We start from the raw sequence: 22,372 nt of genomic DNA, 5'->3' as shown, positions 1-22,372 counted from the left end.
CCCCCCGAACCAAACACATACACATACCCCCACACACACCCATTGAATACCTGCATAAATCCATCTACAGCATATCCAATGAAACTGTTACTGCGGAAATCCACTGAATTCCACGGGAGAATGACTCCCTGTGGAATGCTGCAGTTTAGCACTCATTTTAAATGACTCCAACTGTAGGTGAAAAATATTTAACTGGAAACTCTCTAAAATTCTGTTTCTATAAAATATTTTAAATTTAAAAGTTTAAAATCCTGAGTTTTAAATCCCTCATTCAAGCTTTTAATGCTTTAGAAATGGAGAAGAGCTTGATTAGGGTGAACTGTGATATTCTGGTTTATGTACTGTAAAAATAAATGTGGAGATTATGGAGAAGAATACATTCTTTGAAATGGCATTTACAATTGTTCATTTCTCAAAATGGGTGAAATAACTGGATAAAAATTACCTTGTAACATTACTCCTTCGCATGCTTCATGTCTTGTACATTTCTGTTGCCTCATTTATCAAACGTGAGCCAAACAAACTTGACCGTGAATCATTCGCAAATGCATTGACACAAATAATGAGGGATGGATCAAAGCTTTCACAGTTTTGTGGTTTTATTGTTCCATCCAATCATTTACATTTTATTTTAATTTGCAATGGCAAAATTATTTTAGTAAGCCAATTGAATATTCAAATTATTTATCCTATAAAAAACACAACTGGATTCAACATTAAAATGGGTGATGATTCATTTGGGTAATCCTGATTAATTCATGCTTAATTGGAATTGAATATGAATTCCATAAAACGCGTAAATAAAGTTTGCTATAAATAAGGCGTACCCGTCATAGCTTAGACAGTCCTCCAGAGTGCGACATGCGACCAAAAATCTGTCTGCCTGACATTTAGCAGGTGTGTCTCTGTGTGACTGGGGTGCCCGTTACACCTGTCCCCGGCCCTGAAAGGCCCAGCCCAGACCCAACATCATCGGCGGAGGTAACCGCTCCACCACCTGTCTCCCCTGTCCCCGGGAAGATGCCTAATCCTGACCTAACATCTTCATCTGACTCCGAGCCAGAGCCAGAGCAGACCACATACAAAAAGGCCAAAATATACTGCCTTGCGCAAAGAATGGCCTGTCCAATTTCCGTGGCTCAGATATGATAAAACGGCCAACATTATGCATTGCATTTATTGCAAAGAGTGCGGCCAAAGCATGGCTGGGAACAGTGCTTTTGCTGTTGGAGCATCGGCGTTCCGAATTGAAACGTTAAAAAAGCACAATGTCTCCAAGAAACACGTCCTGGGCGTGACAGGTGCGTGGCGGGCAGAGGAGCCCCCCTCCCCACAGCGTTTCAGCGCCAGGCAGCGGAAAACCGAAGCAGTGAGGAGACAGAAATGATAATACAATTTAACACTGCTTAGAATACAGCCAAAGAAGAGCTACCGTTTACTAAACTTAAGTCCCAGATCATCCTTATGAAAAGGAACGGGTTAAATGTGAACCCGTTACAGCCATGAAACTGCCTGTGCCCAGTTCATTGGGGTGATCGCAGAAAAAGACGTCTCTACAAATCGCGGATTCAATGTCATTCATGACTGATGGAGAAACAGACATTTCCACTAAGTGTGGGAGTGTGAGATCGTCTAAAGCCACATCTTGTACAACGGGAGACCGGCCAACATATTATTGGCCACATCGAGGTGGAGCATGGCCATGTTATACATAGTAACCCCAGCTCAAAGCAGAAATAATACATGCAATACATTTAAATAGTCATTAGTCAGATATGAATAATATATGATTATGATTCAATAAGCATCTATAGGGCCCTAACTATGGAATCTGGCATTTCATATATTCGGTTTGATTTTTTCATGATAATTCTCTGTTTTAAAGCCATATTGTCCTGTGGATGTTTCCATAAAAACTCTTGTAGTGGCTTAAGGAGATCACCACTATCTCTTAAAAGTGGTTAGACATGCTGTCCCACTGCAACATGTCCGGTTAGAAACACAAGAGTATGCCACTGAATTCAACACTTAATGTATCACTGCCACAGTTAGCACACACTTTCAGTTGAAGATGTGGTTCTGAAAGGGATAATTATCTAACCTGGTAGCATTATGTACATGTTTAACAAGCACAAATATGGTTATAACATGTGAGACATTATAATCTAATATCAATAAACATGATGCATCCAACTCCAGACTGTATTAGAATATGGACACTTAACCATTCCACAGTCAACACTGCCCTCTGCTGGGTTCAAGGAGCGACATTTCTCACACCTGTTGGCTGACAAAAAGGTTTACAAAATTGCCAAAAAGTCATAGAAATAGGTGAAGGTATAACTTTGCAAGCTAACTTGCCACATGATTGTAGTTGAGTAATAATGAGTAATAGATGTGAAACCTGTGTTTAGGCTACTGTAGCTGTTAATATAGGCACAGAGAAAATAAAGCGGCTGTCAGAGGAACCAAGAGCAGACTCGGGGAGAAGGTGAAAACAGGCAGGCTTTCATGAACAGCGGGCAGATCCAAAACAAAAATCCAGGCAGACGGGTACATAAAGGGCACACAGAAGAGTGGTCGGATAACAGGCAGAGTTCAAGAACAGGAAGGAAGTCCACACAGACTAAAACACAAAAATAAAATAAAAAAAGACAAAGTCCAAAGCCAGGCAGAGATCAAAAACAGGAAATTCAAAATCAGAGCAGATCAGACGGAATTACAGGGGTAGGCATGGGGTACAGGGGGCTAGAACTGGGACAGGAAAATACAGGGACAGACTCAGAATACAGGGTATGGCGAACTAGCGTTGAGCAAACAAAACATCTGTGGCACATATACCGGTCTAACAAGTAGAAACAAGAATCAGGTGTGTGAACTGGGGAACAGAAAAGGAACAGGTGAAATAAATGACAAGAGACAGGAAGGAAGTACATATAAGGAGTGGGAGGCAGAGACAACAAATGGAGCACAGGTGAAACAAACAAATGAGTGAATGGAGCAGGAAACAGACTACGGAAAGCACAGAGGGAACAAAAGCTTTAGTCTTCCCCGGCCCTGACATTCCACTGCTTAGCCCCATTTTACTCCGCACGCAGCACGGCTCCGGTGTGTATACAGCACCTAGGACACCGCAGAACATTTTACACCGGCTCCATTCCTTTTTATTCCTGTCCTATGTGGCATATACGCAGTGAAGTAAGCCAATTAGCAACACATTATGTTTACATGTTAGTATGTTTACACCAAATTTTGAAAGACAGTCATTTTGAATTTTGAAAGCGTCTTTAATCTTTTCTCGGCCATCTCTTTAAATTGCCTGAAATTTAATTCCTTACTCCTTCTGGTATTTTAGAGGCATCAATTTATGCTAATCCTGCACATCAGTTTTTGTTCACGACTGATTGGTATTCATCAGCATACATATGTGGATATGAAAAAAAGCTGTGCCTACGCATTTGATAAATCCGGTGGAATTTGTTTGGTTCCCATAACACATAAATTTAGACACAGATATAAAAATATTGATAAATGAGGCCCACTGTGTGTAAACAAATGAGAAAAGGGGTGACATGGCTCAGGCAGTAAGAGCAGTCGTCTGGCAGTCGGAGGGTTGCCAGTTCGATCCCCCGCCCGGGCTGTGTCGAAGTGTCCCTGAGCAAGACACCTAACCCCCAAATGCTCCTGACGAGCTGGTCGGCGCCTTGCATGGCAGCCAATCGCCGTTGGTGTGTGAGTGTGTGTATGAATGGGTGAATGAGAAGCATCAATGGTACAGCGCTTTGGATAAAGGCGATATATATATGCCAACCATTTACCAGAAAAGCCTAGCCGAGTCCGGTTGCTTTTCCTGTCGGTCCTCCACATTCTTCTTTGTTGATGGAACAGCCTAGATGACGCAAATGAATGCAAACTGCTGACCATGTCATTGTCACAGCCCTTTTTGACTTGCTGCATTAGCACTATAGAAAGGCCAAATTCAAGTTGGTTCTCCACAAAAGTGCAGGGTTTGCAATCTTGCATATGGACCCAACCATCAACTGTTGGAAATATTAAGTTCAAATGTAATACTTGGTAAATGGTAAATGGCAGGCATTTATATAGCGCCTTTATCCAAAGCGCTGTACAATTCATGCTTCTCCATTCACCCATTCATACACACACTCACACACTGACGGCGATTGGCTGCCACGCAAGGCCCCGACCAGCTCGTCAGGAGCATTTGGGGGTTAGGTGTCTTGCTCAGGGACACTTCGACACAGCCTGGGCAGGGGATCGAACCAGCAACCCTCCGACTGCCAGATGACTGCTCTTACTGCCTGAGCCATGTCGCCCTACATCCTATAATTGTATGGTGTAAGGGTAATTTTCTTAATTTATTCTTAATTTACAATGTGTGTTAACATAAAGACAATCACATGATTACAAATAACCTTTGATAAAGTGATAATCCTTATTACTAGGAGACCACTTTCTGAATTAAGTGCTTACTAGGAGTCTTTCTCTGTCTCTCTCCCAGCAGACAGACAGCCTTTGACCTTAATGTCTCTGCTTCTCCTGGAAGGGGGTAGCTAGCACATTCCGCTCTTACAGCAAGGTCAACAAGGGGTATTCAGAAGACAAAATACTGATAAATGTTCGTGGCCAGCTTCATGTCTTTTTTGTTTTGGTAAAGCCCCCCCTTCAGGAAAAGTGTGTATAAGAGTCTTACTATGTCTGATTCAAATCAGAAAGCCGGTAAGCTTTCTCACTTTGTCATTTCTTTGCAAATAAATATGAAAGTTAAATAGAAGAATAGCTATTGTGTTTTACTGGATCTGTTTCATCAGACGATGCTCATCTGTGATATCTTATTTGTGCATGTTAAAAAGGGAATTTTTCCCCGAACAGTTTGCTGATGAGGATGGGATCGCTAATGTGGTTCTTCCCTATACAGAACAGTCTCGGAGTCTGTGACATGGACAGACAGTGTACACTGCCAGGGGTTATAGTCCCTTTAACTGAAAAACCCACCCCACGAAGGGATTGTAAGCAATCGCCTATGGGGAAGGATGATGGTATCCGGTCCAGTTCTGAGGCGTTTATGTGTGGGGTAACCAATACGCGATCCAAAAAAACTAAAGAACACTCAGGTGAGGCCATAGTAAATCACTAAAAGGTACCTCGTTTGACTTGGGGCTGACAGGCTCTTCACTCAGGGGGTGATTCAAACACAAGAGCCGGTATGCTCTCTAGAGCCGGTATGCTCTCTAGAGCCGGTATGCTCTCACTAATACTCTGGGACTGGGTCCCAAGCGCTGATAGAAGTAATAGTTAATAGTTAACTATTAGAATTGATTGGTCTTCATGAGTAAATGCATATAAAAAAGAACTGAGCTCTAAAGTAAATTACTTTGTTGTGTAATGCGGTATGTTTTGTTGTCAATGAGAGTGCAAACTGAAAACAGGCCAGTGTGATAGAGGCGTTGTGTAGCGGGTCTGTGTGTGTGTGTGTGCATGTGTGAAAGTGTCGACATTGGAGACAAATGGTCTTTTAGACTCTGATTAGATCAGGTGCACCTTAAAAAATAAAAAAATAAAAAAGTAATGAAGTTAATTTAGTTAAAAACATAAAACTTGCGCATTAAAATAAGTAAAAAGGAAAATGATTAATAATAAGGTAGTGGGGTGAGGTAATAACCATGAGCTCAAAGAGTTCAAAGAGGCAAGACCCAGAATTTGCGGGTCCTATGAAAATAATGCATGACAGTATGGGTCGGCAACCACACACCAGTGTATTATCATTTTATACTGTAAAAATAAATGTATAAGGAAATATGTTTGGATTTGTGAAGAAAAAAAAGCAACAATGTTAAGACAGGAAAAGCAGGATAAGAGGGAAGAGGGAGATACATCTGCAGTAAAAAAAAAGAATAATTAAAAAAGAATTTAAAAATGTATTACTTTGTCATTTTTTATTTATTTATTTATTTATTTTTATTCAGTGTTACCTCCTGTTGTGCATTTCAACTGCTCTTTTGATCCAAATTTAGCATAACTTGCCAGCATATACAAAATTGACCTGGACCTAGATTACCCTGCGTGTCCGCCAGACCACTATCAGCAACACCCGGCACAGCTGCCCCTGCACCCACCCACCGAGGAGCAGAGTCCAGTGCTGCGAGACCCCCACTTTCCAGCAGTGGGGCTGCGGATAGCGGAGTCAGGCAACAGCCTCAGCAAGCCCAGATTCCACAGGAAAGGTCATTTCCACCACGGGTGAACTGCACAGAATGCCCAAACCCCAGAGTGGGTCAGGAAGACCAGGGTCTGACGGTCCTGCAACTCGTCTCTGGAAGCTGTCAGAGTAGCAGGCCGTGTGTGAGGACCTGCAGATCCAAGTCAGGTGGGCGGAGGTTTGGTGAAACTGTTAATGATGTTCTTGAGAGACTTACACAAAAATACGATGCACACAGCGGAATGGAGAAACCTGGAGATAACATGCCAGTCTCACCCCGTACGGAACCCAGCTGACTAACTGCTTCATGGACGGTTTGCGGAAAGAGCTGGCTTCAGCAAAAGGATACTGGACTTTGGGAAACGGCTCCCCAGGGTAATGATCCAAAACCCTGGTGGCTGCCCCGGATGGAATGGCTGGACTCAGATGCCACAGGGCGCTGGTGCTTTCCCGAAATCCTGGCAGCCAAACTGGATTGCAAGGACAATGAAGGTGTGCAGGGCGCATACACAGGGTGGTGAGTCTGCGGGTTTTCTATATCGAACGCCTGCAAATTCATTACCAATCGGGTTGTTAAAAGTAAATAGGTGAGCATTAGTTATTGTAAATATGGGAGCTGGTCATTCTGTAATAACAGCAAAATTGTGGGGATCAAAGCCTCCACCTTGTGGAAAAACTATGGTCGGTCAAGATGCCGGAGGAGGTAATACAACAGAAAAGTTTATAATTCCTTTATTGGTTCAGGATAACAATGCGGGTTCTACTATCATTTTAAAACATGCATTTATATTCTCTCCTGTATGTCTGGTAAACCTGCTTGGCAGAGATATTAGGATTGGTTGTAGAATGCACAAATGACGGTTCAACAATTGGTAGAATTAACAGTGTAAAAAACTTTGAAATGTACTTCTATGCGTGGGATCTGGACAGATGCCCAGGCACAGCTAAGACCAGGTAAATATGCCAGTGATTGAGGAACTGGGATGTAGCAGAGGGTTTGAGAATGTGTAGAAGATTGATGTAAAAGATGTATTGAACAGAAGAAAAAGGGGTTTGAGTACCTTGCTCAGACACAGGACGAAATGAGGCACTGGTGAAAAGCCAGTGAGAATTAAAAGAAAACTGCATGTAGGGAAGGAGTAGAGTTTTTGAAATTAGGAGAAATGGTATGGTGAAACAAAATTGTGTACTAAAATGTTTTTGGTAGGATAAGATTTTTGCATTGTCTGTACAATTGAGCTCAGCACAACAGCCATTTTGTACCATTTTGGGAAGCGTACCCCATGTGTCTCTGTGTAAAGCCTCAAACATAAAAATGGGAGGACACAGGACCCTGGGTTAAATTATGTTTGGACTAGACTGGAAAGAGAGGAGAACTCACAAAATATTCTCCCTCTCTGTGTGTTAATGCACACCAGTTTCCAGATTCTCTGACAGCATTCATGCATTGCCTTGTGACACTCACATGTATTTGCATGTGTCAGACCCAAAACTGAGTGCAATCCCCTCTCAATTGTGGGCCATGCCCAAATATGATGTGGGGCTCATGACTGGGGCTACTCTACTTCAAGTTACCCCTAAAGTCAGAGTACAGGCCATGTAAACGCAAATGTCCCCTCCGCCCAGAGGCTGAGGAAGGAATTGGCTGTTTTTCATGCGTTGTTCAAAGCTGGTGTTGTGGTTCCCTGCCCTAACTCTCTGTGCAATACAATTCTGCTAAAATTCCTAATAACAGGGCTGCAAGGTCAAACAAGAAAAACTCCAGTTCACCCTGATTGAAGTTATATATCTAGGCCACAAAATGCCTAAGCAGGAAAATATTTGGGAATTGACAGAATCCAGGAGATTCTCAATTCTCCTAAACTCCAAAGTAAAAAAAAAAAAAAAAGGCATGACAGGTTATTGTAGACAGTGGATCCCTGACTACTTGACCCACGGCCCAAATCTCTCTGCTAACAATAAGGTTCCATGGACAGAGACTGCTGACATGTATTTTCACAAATTAAAACGAGAACTGACATCAGCCCTGACTTTGGGCCTTCCTGACATTAACAAACCTTTTCTTTTGACTATGAATGAGAAGGCTGGTTATATGACTGCTGTTCTTCTGCAAAAAACATGGTAGAAACAGGCCTGTTGCATCTTATTCTCAGAAACTTGATGCTGTCGCTAGGGGTCTCCCCCCTTGTCTGCCATCAATTTCAGCAGCTGCTTCTGCTGTAACAGCTTCTGCATCGATCGTTGCTTATCGCCCATTTTTGGTTCCTCATGCAGTAGCTGAAATTCTGCTAAAACAGAAAACTGCTCATTTCTCATCAGCCGGATTTCCGGGTCACTTGTTTGCCCAGGCTGCTGAACTTTTTTTTTGCTCTCAAATACGCCTGGTATTTGTCCCATGGTAAAACTGAAAATATTTCCACTGCCAGCAGATATGCTTTTCAGGGTAGTGCGATTTTGAAACACTTTGAGAACACAGAGGTTCTTACTTCTTCAGGAAAAGCTATTCAATATGGACATTTGGTGCATTGCCTCCTACAGGCCATTCTTTTGCACAATGGTAATACGTTACATTACATTATTGGCATTTGGCAGACGCTCTTATCCAGAGCGACGTACAACAAAGTGCATATCCATAACCAGGGATAAGTTCGCTGAAAGACCCTAGAGGGAAGTACAATTTGAACTGCTACCTGTACAACAAAGATAAGGACGAGGGCCAATTTTTTATTTTTTTTTTTAAACAAGAAACAAACAAACAGAGCAAAAGTGACCAAAGTTAACTATCAAAACACTGCTTACCTAGCCAACTAAAAAATACCGATACACAAAGCAAGTCACAGAGACAACAATTAAGGTTCACAGGGAGGTAGGGAGGGATGGGGAGAGGTGCTGCTTGAAGAGGTGTGTTTTCAGCTTGCGTTTGAAGGTGGGGAGAGATTCTACAGTTCTGACCTCAACGGGGAGTTCGTTCCACCACCGAGGAGCCAGAACAGACAGTAGTCGTGAGCGTGAGGTGGAGGTTCGGAGAGGGGGAGGTGCCAAGCGGCTTGTGGAGGCTGAACGAAGAGGTCTGGCAGGGGTGTAGGGTCTGATGATTATTTGTAGATAAGCTGGGGAAGACCCCTTAACTGCTTGGAAGGCTAGCACCAATGTTTTGAATTTGATGCGAGCCATGACAGGCAGCCAGTGGAGGGAAGTAAGCAGGGGGGTGACGTGTGAGTATTTGGGAAGGTTGAAGACCAGACGAGCTGCTGCATTCTGGATGAGTTGGAGGGGTCTGATGGCGGACGCTGGGAGGCCAGCCAAGAGGGAATTGCAGTAGTCCAGGCGGGACAGAACCATCGCTTGGACCAGGAGCTGGGTCGAGTAGGGGGTGAGAAAGGGGCGGATTCTCCGTATGTTGTATAGGAAGAACCTGCAAGACCGGGTCACCGCCGCAATGTTCTCGGAAAGGGACAGTCTGCTGTCCATCACCACGCTGAGGTTCCTTGCACTGGGTGACGGCGTGAGTGTGGTATCCCCGAGAGAAATGGAGAGATCCAGATGGGGAGAGGTATTAGCAGGGATGAATATCATTTCAGTTTTACCTGGGTTGAGCTTTAGATGGTGGTTGTCCATCCAGCTCTGGATGTCCCTCAGGCAAGCAGAGATACGGGCTGAAACCTGCGTATCAGACGGCGGGAACGAGACGAAGAGTTGGGTATCGTCCGCATAGCAGTGGTAGGATAGCCCATGTGCAGTGATCACAGGGCCAAGGGAGCGAGTGTAAAGAGAAAAAAGAAGCGGGCCAAGGACTGAGCCCTGGGGAACTCCTGTGGCGAGGGGCCGAGGTGTCGATACCGAACCAGCCCAGGCAACCTGGAAGGAGCGACCAGAGAGGTAGGACTCAATCCAGTCCAGGGCTGTGCCACAGATGCCCGTTGCTGACAGGGCAGACAGGAGGATGGAGTGATCCACAGTGTCGAAGGCAGCAGAGAGATCTAGAAGAATGAGGACAGAGGAGAGGGAGGCTGCTCGTGCGGCATGGAGTGACTCACTGACGGAGAGGAGCGCAGTCTCTGTCGAGTGGCCCGATCTGAAGCAAAGAAAAGAAAAGAAAGAAGAAAGTTGAGTAGAAGCGGCTCGTTCGATAGTTTTAGAAAGGAAAGGAAGAAGAGATACCGGGCGGTAGTTCTGGATGATGGAGGGATCCAGAGTAGGCTATTTTAGCAGCGGAGTGATGTGGGCCCTCTTGGAGGATGCCGGAAAACAGCCGGAAGACAGGGAGGAGTTGACAAGGGAGGTGACAAATGGGAGAATGTCAGGTGTGATAGTTTGGAGAAGAGAAGAGGGGATAGGGTCAAGGGCACAGGTTGTGGGGCGGTGGGAGAGCAGGAGTTGAGAAACATCAGAGTCTGTAAGGGGGGAGAAAGTGGAAAAGGAAGGGATGGGCCTAGAGGGGGGGGAAGGGCACAGTGAGGGGGGCGGTGGTCGTAAAGGATCTGCGGATGACTGTGACCTTCTCATCGAAGAAATTAGCAAAGTCATCAGCAGCGAAGGAGGACTGAGGAGGAGGAGCCGGTGCGTTGAGGAGAGAGGAGAAAATAGAGAAAAGTTTCCGGGGGTTAGAACCGGAGTTCTGAATTTGTGTTTGATAGTATTTAGCTTTGGCGGCAGTGACAGCGGAAGAGAATGCCGCCAGGAGAGACTGGTAAGTTGTGAGGTCTGAAGCGTCTCTGGATTTCCCCCACTTCCTCTCCGCTGCGCGGAGGCTGGCCCTGGAGGTACGGAGGGTGTCAGATATCCAAGGGGATGGGGGGGATGTGCGAGGCGGCTTTGAGACAGGGGGACAGAGGGAGTCAAAAGCAGAGGAGAGAGATGAAAGAAGGGCGGCAGATGCAGAGTCAGCGGGGAGTTTGGCGAAGGATTCGAGAGGGGGGAGTGAGGCGGTGACAGTGGTGGCAAAGGAAGAGGGTGAGAGGGAGTGGAGGTTACGGCGGGCTGAGGAAGGGTAGGTGGGAGGAGGGGGAGGAGGATGGGGAGGAAGAGGGAGGGAGAATGAGATGAAGTGGTGATCAGATGTATGCAGAGGGGTAACCGTGAAATCAGAGCATGAGCAGTTCCTCACAAAGACAAGGTCTAGGACATTGCCTGCCTTGTGGGTTGGAGGAGAGTGTTGCAGGGAGAGGCCGAAGGAGTGGAGTAGCGGTAGGAAGGCAGCAGCCTGGGAGGCTTCAAGGTGGATGTTGAAGTCTCCAAGGAGAATCAGTGGGGTGTCATCCTCAGGGAAGGAGCTGAGAAGGGTGTCTAGCTCATCAAGGAAGCTTCCCAGGGGCCCTGGAGGGCGATAGATAACTGCAATAAAAAGGTTAGTAGGGTAGGATACTGCAAAAGAATGGAATTCAAAAGTGGATATGGACAGGTCAGAGAGGGGGAGAACAGAGAATTTCCACGAGGGGGAAATTAAAAGACCAGTACCACCGCCACGGCCAGAAGGCCAGGGAGTGTGCGAGAAGGAGAAGGAGGATGAGTATTTAATACGTATTTAATATGCACTCATATCAAAAGCCATATTAATGTGATGTAATGTGATAACCAATGAAAACAACGTGATTGGTAGCCATAAATATGAAATATATAATATATGCACTAGGTTTTATTAAGACGCATTCACTGTTAGTTATACTGTATCCTTTTTACTGTTTGTATGCACTTAAGAAAAAGACCACTAGAGGTCCCTCTGGAGCTGGAATGGTCCGAGAGGGGAGCAAGGGTTTCAGGTGTGGGTCCTGCGGGCCCTCGAGGAAATGGTGGAGGGAACATGTATGCTTTTACATATTTCCTGTCGCAGTGGGTAATCTGGTAACCAGAAAACAATGATAGTGTTGGCTTCTGCTTTTGGATTTCCTCAGAGCAATAGAGAGAGTTGTGTCAATGGAGGGTGAAAACACTAGGCGGTCATGTGGTTCATGAAGGCTTCAAATAGTTTCAAATATCATCGGTTAACATTAAATTAAGGAGGAGACGTAATTTAAGCAACATTGGATTAGATTAGATGCCATGCATTTTTAAATATGGTCTTTTATTTTTTTAAATATGAAAAATTCTACAGGTCACAAACCTAAACACACAGAGGGCTCCACAACATTTAACTGCTGGACAACAATAAACGGTGGCAAAGTAACAAAGACATTTATGTGTGTGTTATTTTAAATGAGCGACTTAACTGTTAGGGTGTGAATATGGAGTGGATGTGTTGCGTGTGTTTGCCCTGGGAAACATGAGCTAGCAGCCGGGTGTGCACCCCCAAACTTAGTGCACTCTATGGAAATAGTGATATGAAACCGATAATGTGATATGAAAAGGAAAAACAAACACAAACACCGTATGATTATGGCGGTTTGGTGTAGGTAGTGTCCCGCTCAGAGCCAGGGACAGAGCCCTCTGGCACAAATGAGTAAAACCACACCCCCAAAGCAGTCCAAGTACCGTCATAACAGTTTCATAAAATCTTGGGGGAAAAATGTAATCCCATTCACAAAAGCCAAGATAAATGTCACTAAAAATCGTCTGGAAATTGAAACTCCCAGAGACATTCATGGCTACTGTTGACATCACATCAGTGTAGCCTATGTCACTGGCTTTTTAGAGTGGTGTGACATGATTCTGTAAATGCGGAAAGTGCACCACTGAAGGAAAAAGGTTAGGAAACGCTGGACTAAAGTCACGGATCAGTCACAGCAAAGATGTTGAAAATAACTGAAAGAGCCAGAAATCACAGAGTGTTTTTAAGATTCATTTATTAAATAAACCAAATACCTTAGGTGCAGTAGTGAGAAATGATTGAAATAACGCACTGTAGCAACAGTAACAAGCGCTTTAACATTTAAAAAAAACTGCTCCAAGGATAAAAGTAAAACACACTTATAGGCTGATGTATTGGATGGCTTTGAATTATCTTGGAAAGTAAGAGCATGCCGTTTGTCTTTAATTTAGCAGAACATTACATTACATCTCAGTTATTTAGCTGACAGTTGATTCGACAAAGCAGGAGCCAATCCCCTGGATCAATGTGGGGCTAAGGGCCTTGCTCAAGGGTTCAGCAGCAGCACAGATCTTACTGCAGCTTCACTGGGGCTTGAACCACCAACCTTCTTGGTCCCAGTCAAGCACTTCAGCCACTATGCTATAGGCTGCCCCCTAAACTCACGCTGACGTTTTTGACTGGACTGTGATTAACTCATCTGTGACTAGCTGCTAAATCATCCCCAATTTGAAACATTACAGTGGATACTTCCGGGAATTGATGCAATATACGGGTCGGAGTGTAGGTTTAAAAGCACACATTAATTAAACAATGAGTTATCGAGTTCAGAAGCGTGCTTACCTGTAGGTCTATATAAGGCAACTATAAGGTTGACAGTTGCCGTACAAAACTGTAGAAAAATCACAGAAAGCACGAAAACAAGGAAACCACAGAGATGGCAAAAACAGGGACCACCTCCGAATCAGTGCAAGTAGGCAAGAGCACCGATTGGGACACAGCCGAGGAATGTCCAAATGCCAGCCCGACTTGCTCATCCTGCCAGCTGAGTGAATGGCTCTCGCTTGTCCCAACTGCGGAGCTTCTCTACTCTAGCTCCCCAGTGGTGAAACAACCTCCCCATTGCTATAAGAACTGCTCACTCACTGCCCATTTTCTACCACAGTCTGAAGACTCACCTCTTCACACTGTACCTTGACTCCTCTGCGGGAGTCTGCTCATCTATTGTCACTTATCTTCACCAGTCTCAGACTTAAGCCCCGTGTTGTATTATCTACTTTCATCTAGGACAGGGGTCCCCAAACTTTTTCCAGTGAGGGCCACAACTTTTCCCTTCTCTGATGGGGGGCCAGGGTCAGTTTCTAACAGAAAAAGTGTGACAATCGCAGGGGTCCCTAAATGTAATCATTTATTGTTTTCCAGAAAACATGCTGACACTCCAGCGCACCACACATATCCAAATATTAATAACCCTTTCTGAGATCAAATAACCCTCTCTGGGTTCTTCACAGAATAAAATAACGCAGAAAATATATAGGCTAATAACACTATTTATGAAATCAATAAAAATCAAATAACCCTCTCTGGGTTCTTCACAGAAAGAAAGTTATGCTGTGCCGTGCACAATCCTAGGTAAAAGTTCAACTTCACTTGTCAGAGCAGAATCTCAAATGTCTCTCAAAGTTCTTGTGTTCTTTCCTTATAATCCAGTTTTGTAGGTTCCATAGGCTAGCCCAGTAGACACCACTGTAGGCTCTCTCTCATCAACTTCCCTCTGAAAACCACAAAGCAAGCAGGCTAAGAAACCGAACTAAGTGATACAGCACCTACACAGCACAATACATTTCAATACCAGTATGGTTGTGGAGATGGATTTTATTCCAATAGATTTTATTATGATTATATTTGTTCATACTCAGAATGACTAATTTAAGTCAGAAAAGTGAGCTTACCTATGTACTGTATGTTCATCAGTGTGAATTGTGGGCCTGCATCTGGCTGGTGAGAAGTTGAATGTCCGGTTCCATTCTAGTCACAGCCAGTCTCAAACACTGATGCAAATGTTCATCTGTCAATCTTGATCTCGTTGGAGTTTTCCGGAGTTTCATGCGTGAAAAGGTTTGCTCGCAGATATACGTGCTGCCAAAAAGTGTGGACATCTTCATTGCGTGTTTTTTTATGTTAGGGTAGGTGTCATTTGGGAGGGCGGCATAGAAGTCAATGAGACTGTTGGGCTTGAATGCGTCTTTCAGAACATCACAGTTCTGTAACTCGGCCAGCTCAAACTGATAAGAAGGCTGGGCTTCATCGATGTCGGCAACAAAAGGGTTCTGAAAAAGACGGATTTCTTTTGCATGAACATGTAGTTCACGGAATCGTACACCGAACTCCGCCTTCAGCATTTCCAGTGTTTCCACACACTTTTCACCTGGGAACGCGACAGCTGGCTTCTCTGCAGAAAAGCTTTGGGTAGCAGGGAGATGGGTGAAGTTGTGCTTTTTCACTTGTTCCAAAACCAGCGCTAGTTTCACCTCAAATGCTTTTATGTGGGAATACATGTCGCAAATGAGTTTCCCCTTCCCTTGTAGCTGCAAGTTAAGGCCGTTCAGCATTTCTGTCACGTCTGTTAAAAATGCGAGGTGCCATTTCCATGCTGGGTCGATCAGCTCTGGGACCGTTTTGCCTTTTGACTGAAGAAATGCGTTAATTTCAGGTAGCAGCTCGTAAAAACGCCTCAAAACTTTGCCGCGGCTCAACCATCGGATCTCTGTGTAGTACAGCACATCTCCGTACGCAGATTCCAGTTCAGACAGGAATTGTTGGAACTGCCTGTGTTTAAGTCCATTTGCTCTGATGAAGTTTATGCACGATACCACAACCTTCATGACAGAATCCCACTTCAACACTTTGCAGCACAGCGCTTGCTGGTGAATTAGGTAGTGTACTTGTAGCGGGGCGGTGAGACCCCGTTCTTCCATCTCCCGGTTCATGCGTCCTATTAAACCCCGAGACGCGACCACCATACTAGGGGCCCCGTCAGTCGTGATGCTGGCAAGCTTTGCCCAGTCCAGATCCAACTGTTGCATGGTTTGACATACTTTGTCGAAAATATCTTCCCCAGTCGTAGTGCCTTTCAGGCTTTGTAGGGCTGCCAGCTCCTCGCACATCTCAAAGTTTGCGGTAACTCCACGAATAAAAATAAGAAGCTCCGCGGTGTCCTGCACGTCCGTGCTCTCATGAAATGAGTGCTAATGAAAAAAAGTCAAAATCTTTAGTCTTCTGCTGCAGCTGGGCATACACATTACCCCCAATTTCTTCAACGCGTCTGGTAATTGTACTTGCCGACAGACTCACGTCATTAAAGACATCTTTCTTCTCGGGACAGACCTCCTCCACGACAACATTCAAACATTTCTTGACAAACTCTCCTTCAGTGAAAGGTTTACCGCAGCTTGCTATCAGCTGAGCAACACGGAAGCTGGCCCGAACTGATGCTTGGTTCAGCTGAGTTTGCCGTACAAATGTAGTCTGCTGAGCTAACAGTCCAGTTTTTAGCTTTGAGATTTTTTCTGCTCGCATTTGGCCTTGCAAGCTAGCATACTTGTCTTTGTGACGGGATTCATAATGTCGGCGCAGGTTGTATTCTTTGAATACCGCCACCGTCTCTTGACAGACGAGACAAACAGCCTTTTCTTTGAATTGAACAAAAAAATAATCGTGTGTCCACTGCGGGTTAAATACCCCCTCTCTGACCCAACCTTTTTGCCATTAATCAAGTAGGCAAGAGCACCGATTGGGACCGAGGAATGTCCAAATGCCAGCCCCACTTGCTCATCCTGCCAGCTGAGTGAATGGCTCTCGCTTGTCCCGGCTGCAGAGCTTCTCTACTCTTGCTCCCCAGTGGTGAAACGACCTCCCCATTGCTATAAGAACTGCTCACTCACTGCCCATTTTCTACCACAGTCTGAAGACTCACCTCTTCACACTGTACCTTGACTCCTCTGCGGGAGTCTGCTAATCTATTGTCACTTATCTTCACCAGTCTCAGACTTTAGCCCCGTGTTGTATTATCTACTTTAATCTAGGACTTTCACATGTGTATTTGTCTCAGTACTGTAGTTCCTGACCTTATTACTTACAGACCTGGCCTATCTACCTTGCGTACTAGACTTATGTTCATTGCTTTATAACCGATCCTATGCAAATTGGACCTTATCGGACCTGTTCTGTTGTTTGGTTAATGACCTTGATTTGACCTTGAAGTGTCTGCTGAATAAAATGTAATGTGATGTTTGCGCAGAAATCACAGAATACGTCACTTCCGTGACAAACACACAGCCATAATTATTAATATAGAATATCATTATTTTACTATATTATTTTATATTATAGCCTACTATATACTGTAAAATAGAATTATCTTTTTCTTCTTGTGTTTATAGTTGGAAAAGAAAATGGAAAGGATGTCTGTGCACCTCCCCATCATAGAACAAATGTGATCATTGTATTACCCATCTCAGAGGTACTATGGATCGCTTCTTCATCAAAAATTCTGTGAGACCTCCCCTGCCTGTAGCTTTAACTTATATTGATGCCAATTGCACATGATAGTAGTTTGTCACTACAACTGTTTTTTTTTAAATCTGAAATGCTACTATGTAAATTCACACATTTATTTTGAAAACGCCCCTGCATTTTGCTTTTATTGCCCCTTTAAAAAATTGCACATTTCCAACCCCGATTGAAGGGTTTGTGTTTGTACTCACCCCAGTCTCTGCAGTTTACAGTGTGGGTCCTCCAGTCCAGCAGAGAGCGCTCTCACTCCTGAATCCTGCAGCTCGTTGTCTCTCAGCTCCAGATCACTCAGCTCTGAGTGAGGAGAACGCAAGACTGAGGCCAGAACATCACAGCAGCCCTCTGTGAGATTACACCAACCCAGCCTGTGGAGAAACCACATACACATGGACACACACACACAAACATTAAAATTCACTGGAGATTGTAATAATGTTCACCTTGCCAGTTCATACATATGTCATTTCCTATTTGCATATGCATCCCTGAGTGGTACATACAAAAAACAGGGAGAGGGTTGTGTAAATTACATTCATAAATTATTCTTAAATGATTTCATAAATTAATCCACCAAATTCTAAGGCAATTATTTAGCTTCATTAACCAAAAAAAGATAAAGGTTTGAAACCGATTGCAATGATTTAATTACCAAACATTTTCTCTATGATGATCACATATGAGACAGAATCTGATTTGCAAACATGAATTTTGCAAACACAAGAAAGTGTTCTTATGATCACTGTGGGGATCCCCCGTGATATGTTCTGCGGTCAGCAAACATACATACATTTTTTTTTAAGTTCAACATTCATCATTACACATAAATGGATAAAAAATAACTGTTAATGGACTTTTTTTTTTTTGCTCTGGTAACCATTTATATAAGGGATAGGTCTGGTCCATTGTCTCCATTGGTCAGTTTGCGTCCAAGCCGTGCCAATATCCACGATGTTCACAAATCTTTTAATTTTACTCTGCGTTTAGATCACCGTAATCTACTTTGTAACCTAAATTAACTTCATGTTATCATCACGCCGCTAGTAGCCTCCCAAAGTAAAACAAAAAGAGTTATTTTGTCCTTTGACCATCGCAGCGATTGTCGGCAAGACCACCAAAGCCTGCTGAAGCAAATGACTCATGACGACGCTATGAATTATTTAAATAACTGCACGTTATCTGAATGTGTCCAGATAAACGTTTACACAAATGACTTGTGTCAGTGTCATCAGGTGTAACGTAAAGTCGCAAGCTGGCTAAAGTTAGTGCAGTGGGGATACATTATTGCAATAGCGTTAGCAATACCTTATCAACCAATAAACTACTGTTCAGGAAGAATACATTCACCATAAAACATAGTTCCATTAAAAATACATTAATATAAAGCTTGTCTGGTCTTTCTTTTGTGAACATTCTTAAAGATAAATGTAATTATTGTCGTATAAAAGTGTTATGGAACTCAAACCTGTGGAATATCGTGGGTAGTGACACAGCTAGGGGGTGTAAATGGCCTAATCAACTTACCAAGTAATTTAAATATGATGACTTCTTAGTATTCTGGCCATTCATTTTGAAATATTCACTTAGCTAAATGGAAAACCACTTTATATATGCACCGGAAAATAAAATAAAATACCAGTCAACATAATGTCCAACTTCCTAACCAGTAATGCTATTATTTCTCAGACCTGCTGCGAAACTACACGCGCTAACAGCTGAAGCAGAGCCAGAGGCGCTTAGCTACGTTCAATTTCATTTGCCAGGTTTCCAAGTTCATGTGTGCGTCACTCGCAAATAAGCATTGTTATCTCCAAACAACTGCAGCCTTATTAACTTAGTAAACACCTAGCCACACGTTTTACAAACATGAGTTGCTGAATTTACGGTTAGGAAATCGATTAGGTATTGAAAAGTTTCCTCAGCTCTCTCCTAATTACGCCGGCTCCATTTCTCTCACCATTTTGTCTCCCCTAGAATTATGGGAATGGTAGTTTTGTTCTTTGGTTTAACCAAATTAATAAGAACACAATTCATGATTAACACGACAAGGCTCTCAAGTTTCATGAAAAACTCAGAGTGAGATTGCAAATCAGGGCTGGAGCAAATAGACATTGTGTATGTTTTGGTCGCAGAGGCCCCTCGGCCGAATCCACTTCTCCCAATTATAATTTAGTTTATAATTGAGTTTATATAAACTATATAAACTATAATTTAGTTTACAATTGACCAGCACAAATAAAACAAATAGAATGACAGGCCAAACCAATAAGACAAACTCAGCTGAATAAAATAAATTGATTAAGTTATACATGTAAGAAAAAAATGTAATAGTTCGGGAGAGGTGATCTTTGTGAGCATTTGTGCGAGGGTGTGACTGAGTGTGTATGTGCGTGCGTGACTGACTGTGTGTGTGTGTGTGGTAGGGATGAACCGATATGAAATTTAACGGTACGATACGATATCTTCAGATATCTTCAGTGGCGTAACGCAAAATATCGGGGGGCCCCTGCAAGGTTTAGGCAGGGGGCCTTTTTCAACGGGGGGGGGGGGGGGGGAGGGTAGATTGGTTCAGTGTCAAGTAAATTGAATTTTAATAAATAAATTAATAAAATACTTCGTGTTTTTCTTGTAAAATTGTAAGACTGTAAACCCCTGTCAGTAAACATTTAAATTCGAATTAACATCAATTATCTCTCATTTTCGCAGGGGCATCTTTTCATTGGCTGCAGAAGCAAAACATAAGGAACTGCATTTAAACTTTCATATTCGCGCATATTTAAGCAATGTTCCCAAACATAGGCTAATAGCAGCTAGTAGCTAACGTTAAGTTTGCATACAATTCTTCGACATGGGAGGTTAAAAACCTCCTGCGGGACTTTGTATTGCAGCCAAACACTACAATTCATAGAAAAAAAATGACGTGACAAATTAAATAAGTCGAAGTTTTCAACTGAAACAATATTTTACTATTTAAAACGTACTAACTTACTGGAGCGTTGTTCACAGTATACCTACCCATCAGAGCACACCGCCTTTCTGAGCGTGCAGGTGCAGAGTGGGACAAACGCGGCAGATCCTCACAGTAACCCCGCCTACCGGCCAGACGGGTAAAGATCACCAAAAAATGTCAAAAGATCCTCAAGTGTCCAAACGTGGCTCCAAATCCAACGAGACTGCTTTTAAAATCATGTTTATTTCCGTTATCCCTTCTCGGCCGACTCACCGTGAGAAAAGACAGGTGCCACACCTGTCTTTTCTCACGTGTGAGCGTGTGAACTGGTTGAAATGCGTGTGTCTCACGGTCAATGGGTGAGACTTGATAGTGATCTGTGAGGTTTGCACAGATCACTATTGTAGGCTGTGCTATAAGGAAGCATATGCGCGCCAAAATGAAAATGCAAATTGAGAATTACATCCCGTTTTGATCCCATGTACTTTAACCCTTGTGCGAATATTTATTGAACAGAAAAAACCTGATGTGTATGCTGGAAAATGCCCATTTTCCCCTGGTTCATGCCCACACCTTCTCATATCCTGGAGCTCCAACTGCATCTCACCGCCCCTCAAACTGCTCACTATACTTTCCCTCATTTGAACCCGGTTCAACCCATTTCAATTTCTCCAATTTACAAAATATCTGTCTTCTCCATCCTACCTTTAGACCTTGCTGTCCAGCTGAGGATAGGCTCCCCCTCAAAAGCCGGGTTTCTCCTGAGCCTCTGTTAGAGGGTTTTAGTCCCCAATGGGGAGTTTTTACCTCATGTGCTTGCTATTTGGGGTCTAGCCCTAGTTTTTGGCCTTTTGTTACTTTTTGCCCTTTTGTTACAAGATACATCTTTTGCTTTTTTCCTTTTGGTTTTCTGTGACAAACTTCCCACAGCATTGCAAGCTAACACAGCTTGAGGGGCCCTTGTGCTGACTCATCTTGGCTCTGAGAGGAGCATTCTCCTTCACATACTGGACATTATTAGTTAAAGAAAACAACTCTCTTGTTATAAAAGTATGAACACCCATATGCTTCAGTGTCTGAACTTACATCCAAGGCTTCCCCTGGTTGAAATTTTAGTCCAAAATGCTGTTGCTACACACAGCCACAGACCCACATCATGTTCAAATGGCCTCGAGCTGACTGGATGAAGGGCTTCTTCCGGTAGCCGAATGTCGTTCACATAGTCACCTTGTCAGCCGGAGTCCATCTTACCAACAGTGTATTGGTTTATGACAGTTCTGGGGGTTTGCCCCCTCCTGGTCTTATCCATGCTTGTATGGATGGCTGGGAGGGCTTCCAGAACAGAGACATACCACCAAACATAACGGTATTGTGTCTAAGATTGATAATGAAGATTCTAACTTTGACACCAGTGGTCCTGACTGAACTAGTATTTTATCTACCTGGTTACTGTAATCACATCAAATGGATTGTTGTGGTGTAAGTGTTTTGTAATGTAGTGTAATGTCGTCCCTGTTCAGATGAAAATGAGCTTCAGAGCAAACTCTGGCTCATCAGTTGTGATGGGCATGGTCCCTGTTAAATGAAATAAGAAAGTAAGTAAAGTAAGGTTGCGGACCGCTGTAGCCCTGTTCCTCCCCCGGTTCATGACCAAACCTCGACACATCCTGGAGCTCAAGTTGCATCACCCTGCCTCTCTAAACCAGCTCACTGTACTTTCCCTCATTTTACACTTTCTACTTTCAGCTAGTTTATTACCTCTACTGTGACCTGTTCAGCCCATTTGACTGGCTGTGATAGATTTCGTATCACATTTCTGTTATATCCATTCTGCCCTCACTTTACACCTTGCCAGCCAGCGGAGGATGGGCTCCCCCTCTATAGCCAGGTTCCTCCCAAGATTTCCCATTGGGGAGTTTTTTCTCGCCACTTTTTGACGGTGAAAAGCATCTTAGTGACTGTCTTCTATTAAAAGCGCTGTACAAATAAAATGAAAAATGTAACCTGTGTGATGCCTTGGCCATGGATGACAACTGGCCTGTGCTCGCCCACTGATGTAGGGTCAAACACCATCTCCTCCCTCTACTTCACATTTAAAATCAGATCGTTT

At 43.6% G+C, this 22,372-nt stretch overlaps 1 protein-coding gene across 1 annotated transcript in view; it reads right to left on the bottom strand.

The window, feature by feature from the left end:
• Positions 1-8,386: 8,386 nt before the first annotated feature.
• Positions 8,387-22,372, bottom strand: part of LOC133120472 (NACHT, LRR and PYD domains-containing protein 12-like) — a 73,201-nt gene continuing 59,215 nt past the window's right edge. The window contains exons 9-11 of the mRNA XM_061230324.1: positions 17,507-17,680; positions 9,415-9,710; positions 8,387-8,502 (exon numbers count right to left, since the gene is read on the bottom strand). Coding sequence (XP_061086308.1) covers positions 8,387-8,502; positions 9,415-9,710; positions 17,507-17,680 — 586 coding nt within the window. The remainder of the gene's footprint in view (positions 8,503-9,414; positions 9,711-17,506; positions 17,681-22,372) is intronic.

Source organism: Conger conger, unplaced genomic scaffold (genome assembly GCF_963514075.1).
Source record: "Conger conger unplaced genomic scaffold, fConCon1.1 SCAFFOLD_37, whole genome shotgun sequence".
Lineage (NCBI taxonomy): Eukaryota > Metazoa > Chordata > Actinopteri > Anguilliformes > Congridae > Conger > Conger conger.
The sequence above is the reverse complement of the archived record's forward strand: the minus strand, read 5'-3'. Positions and strand labels throughout refer to the sequence as shown.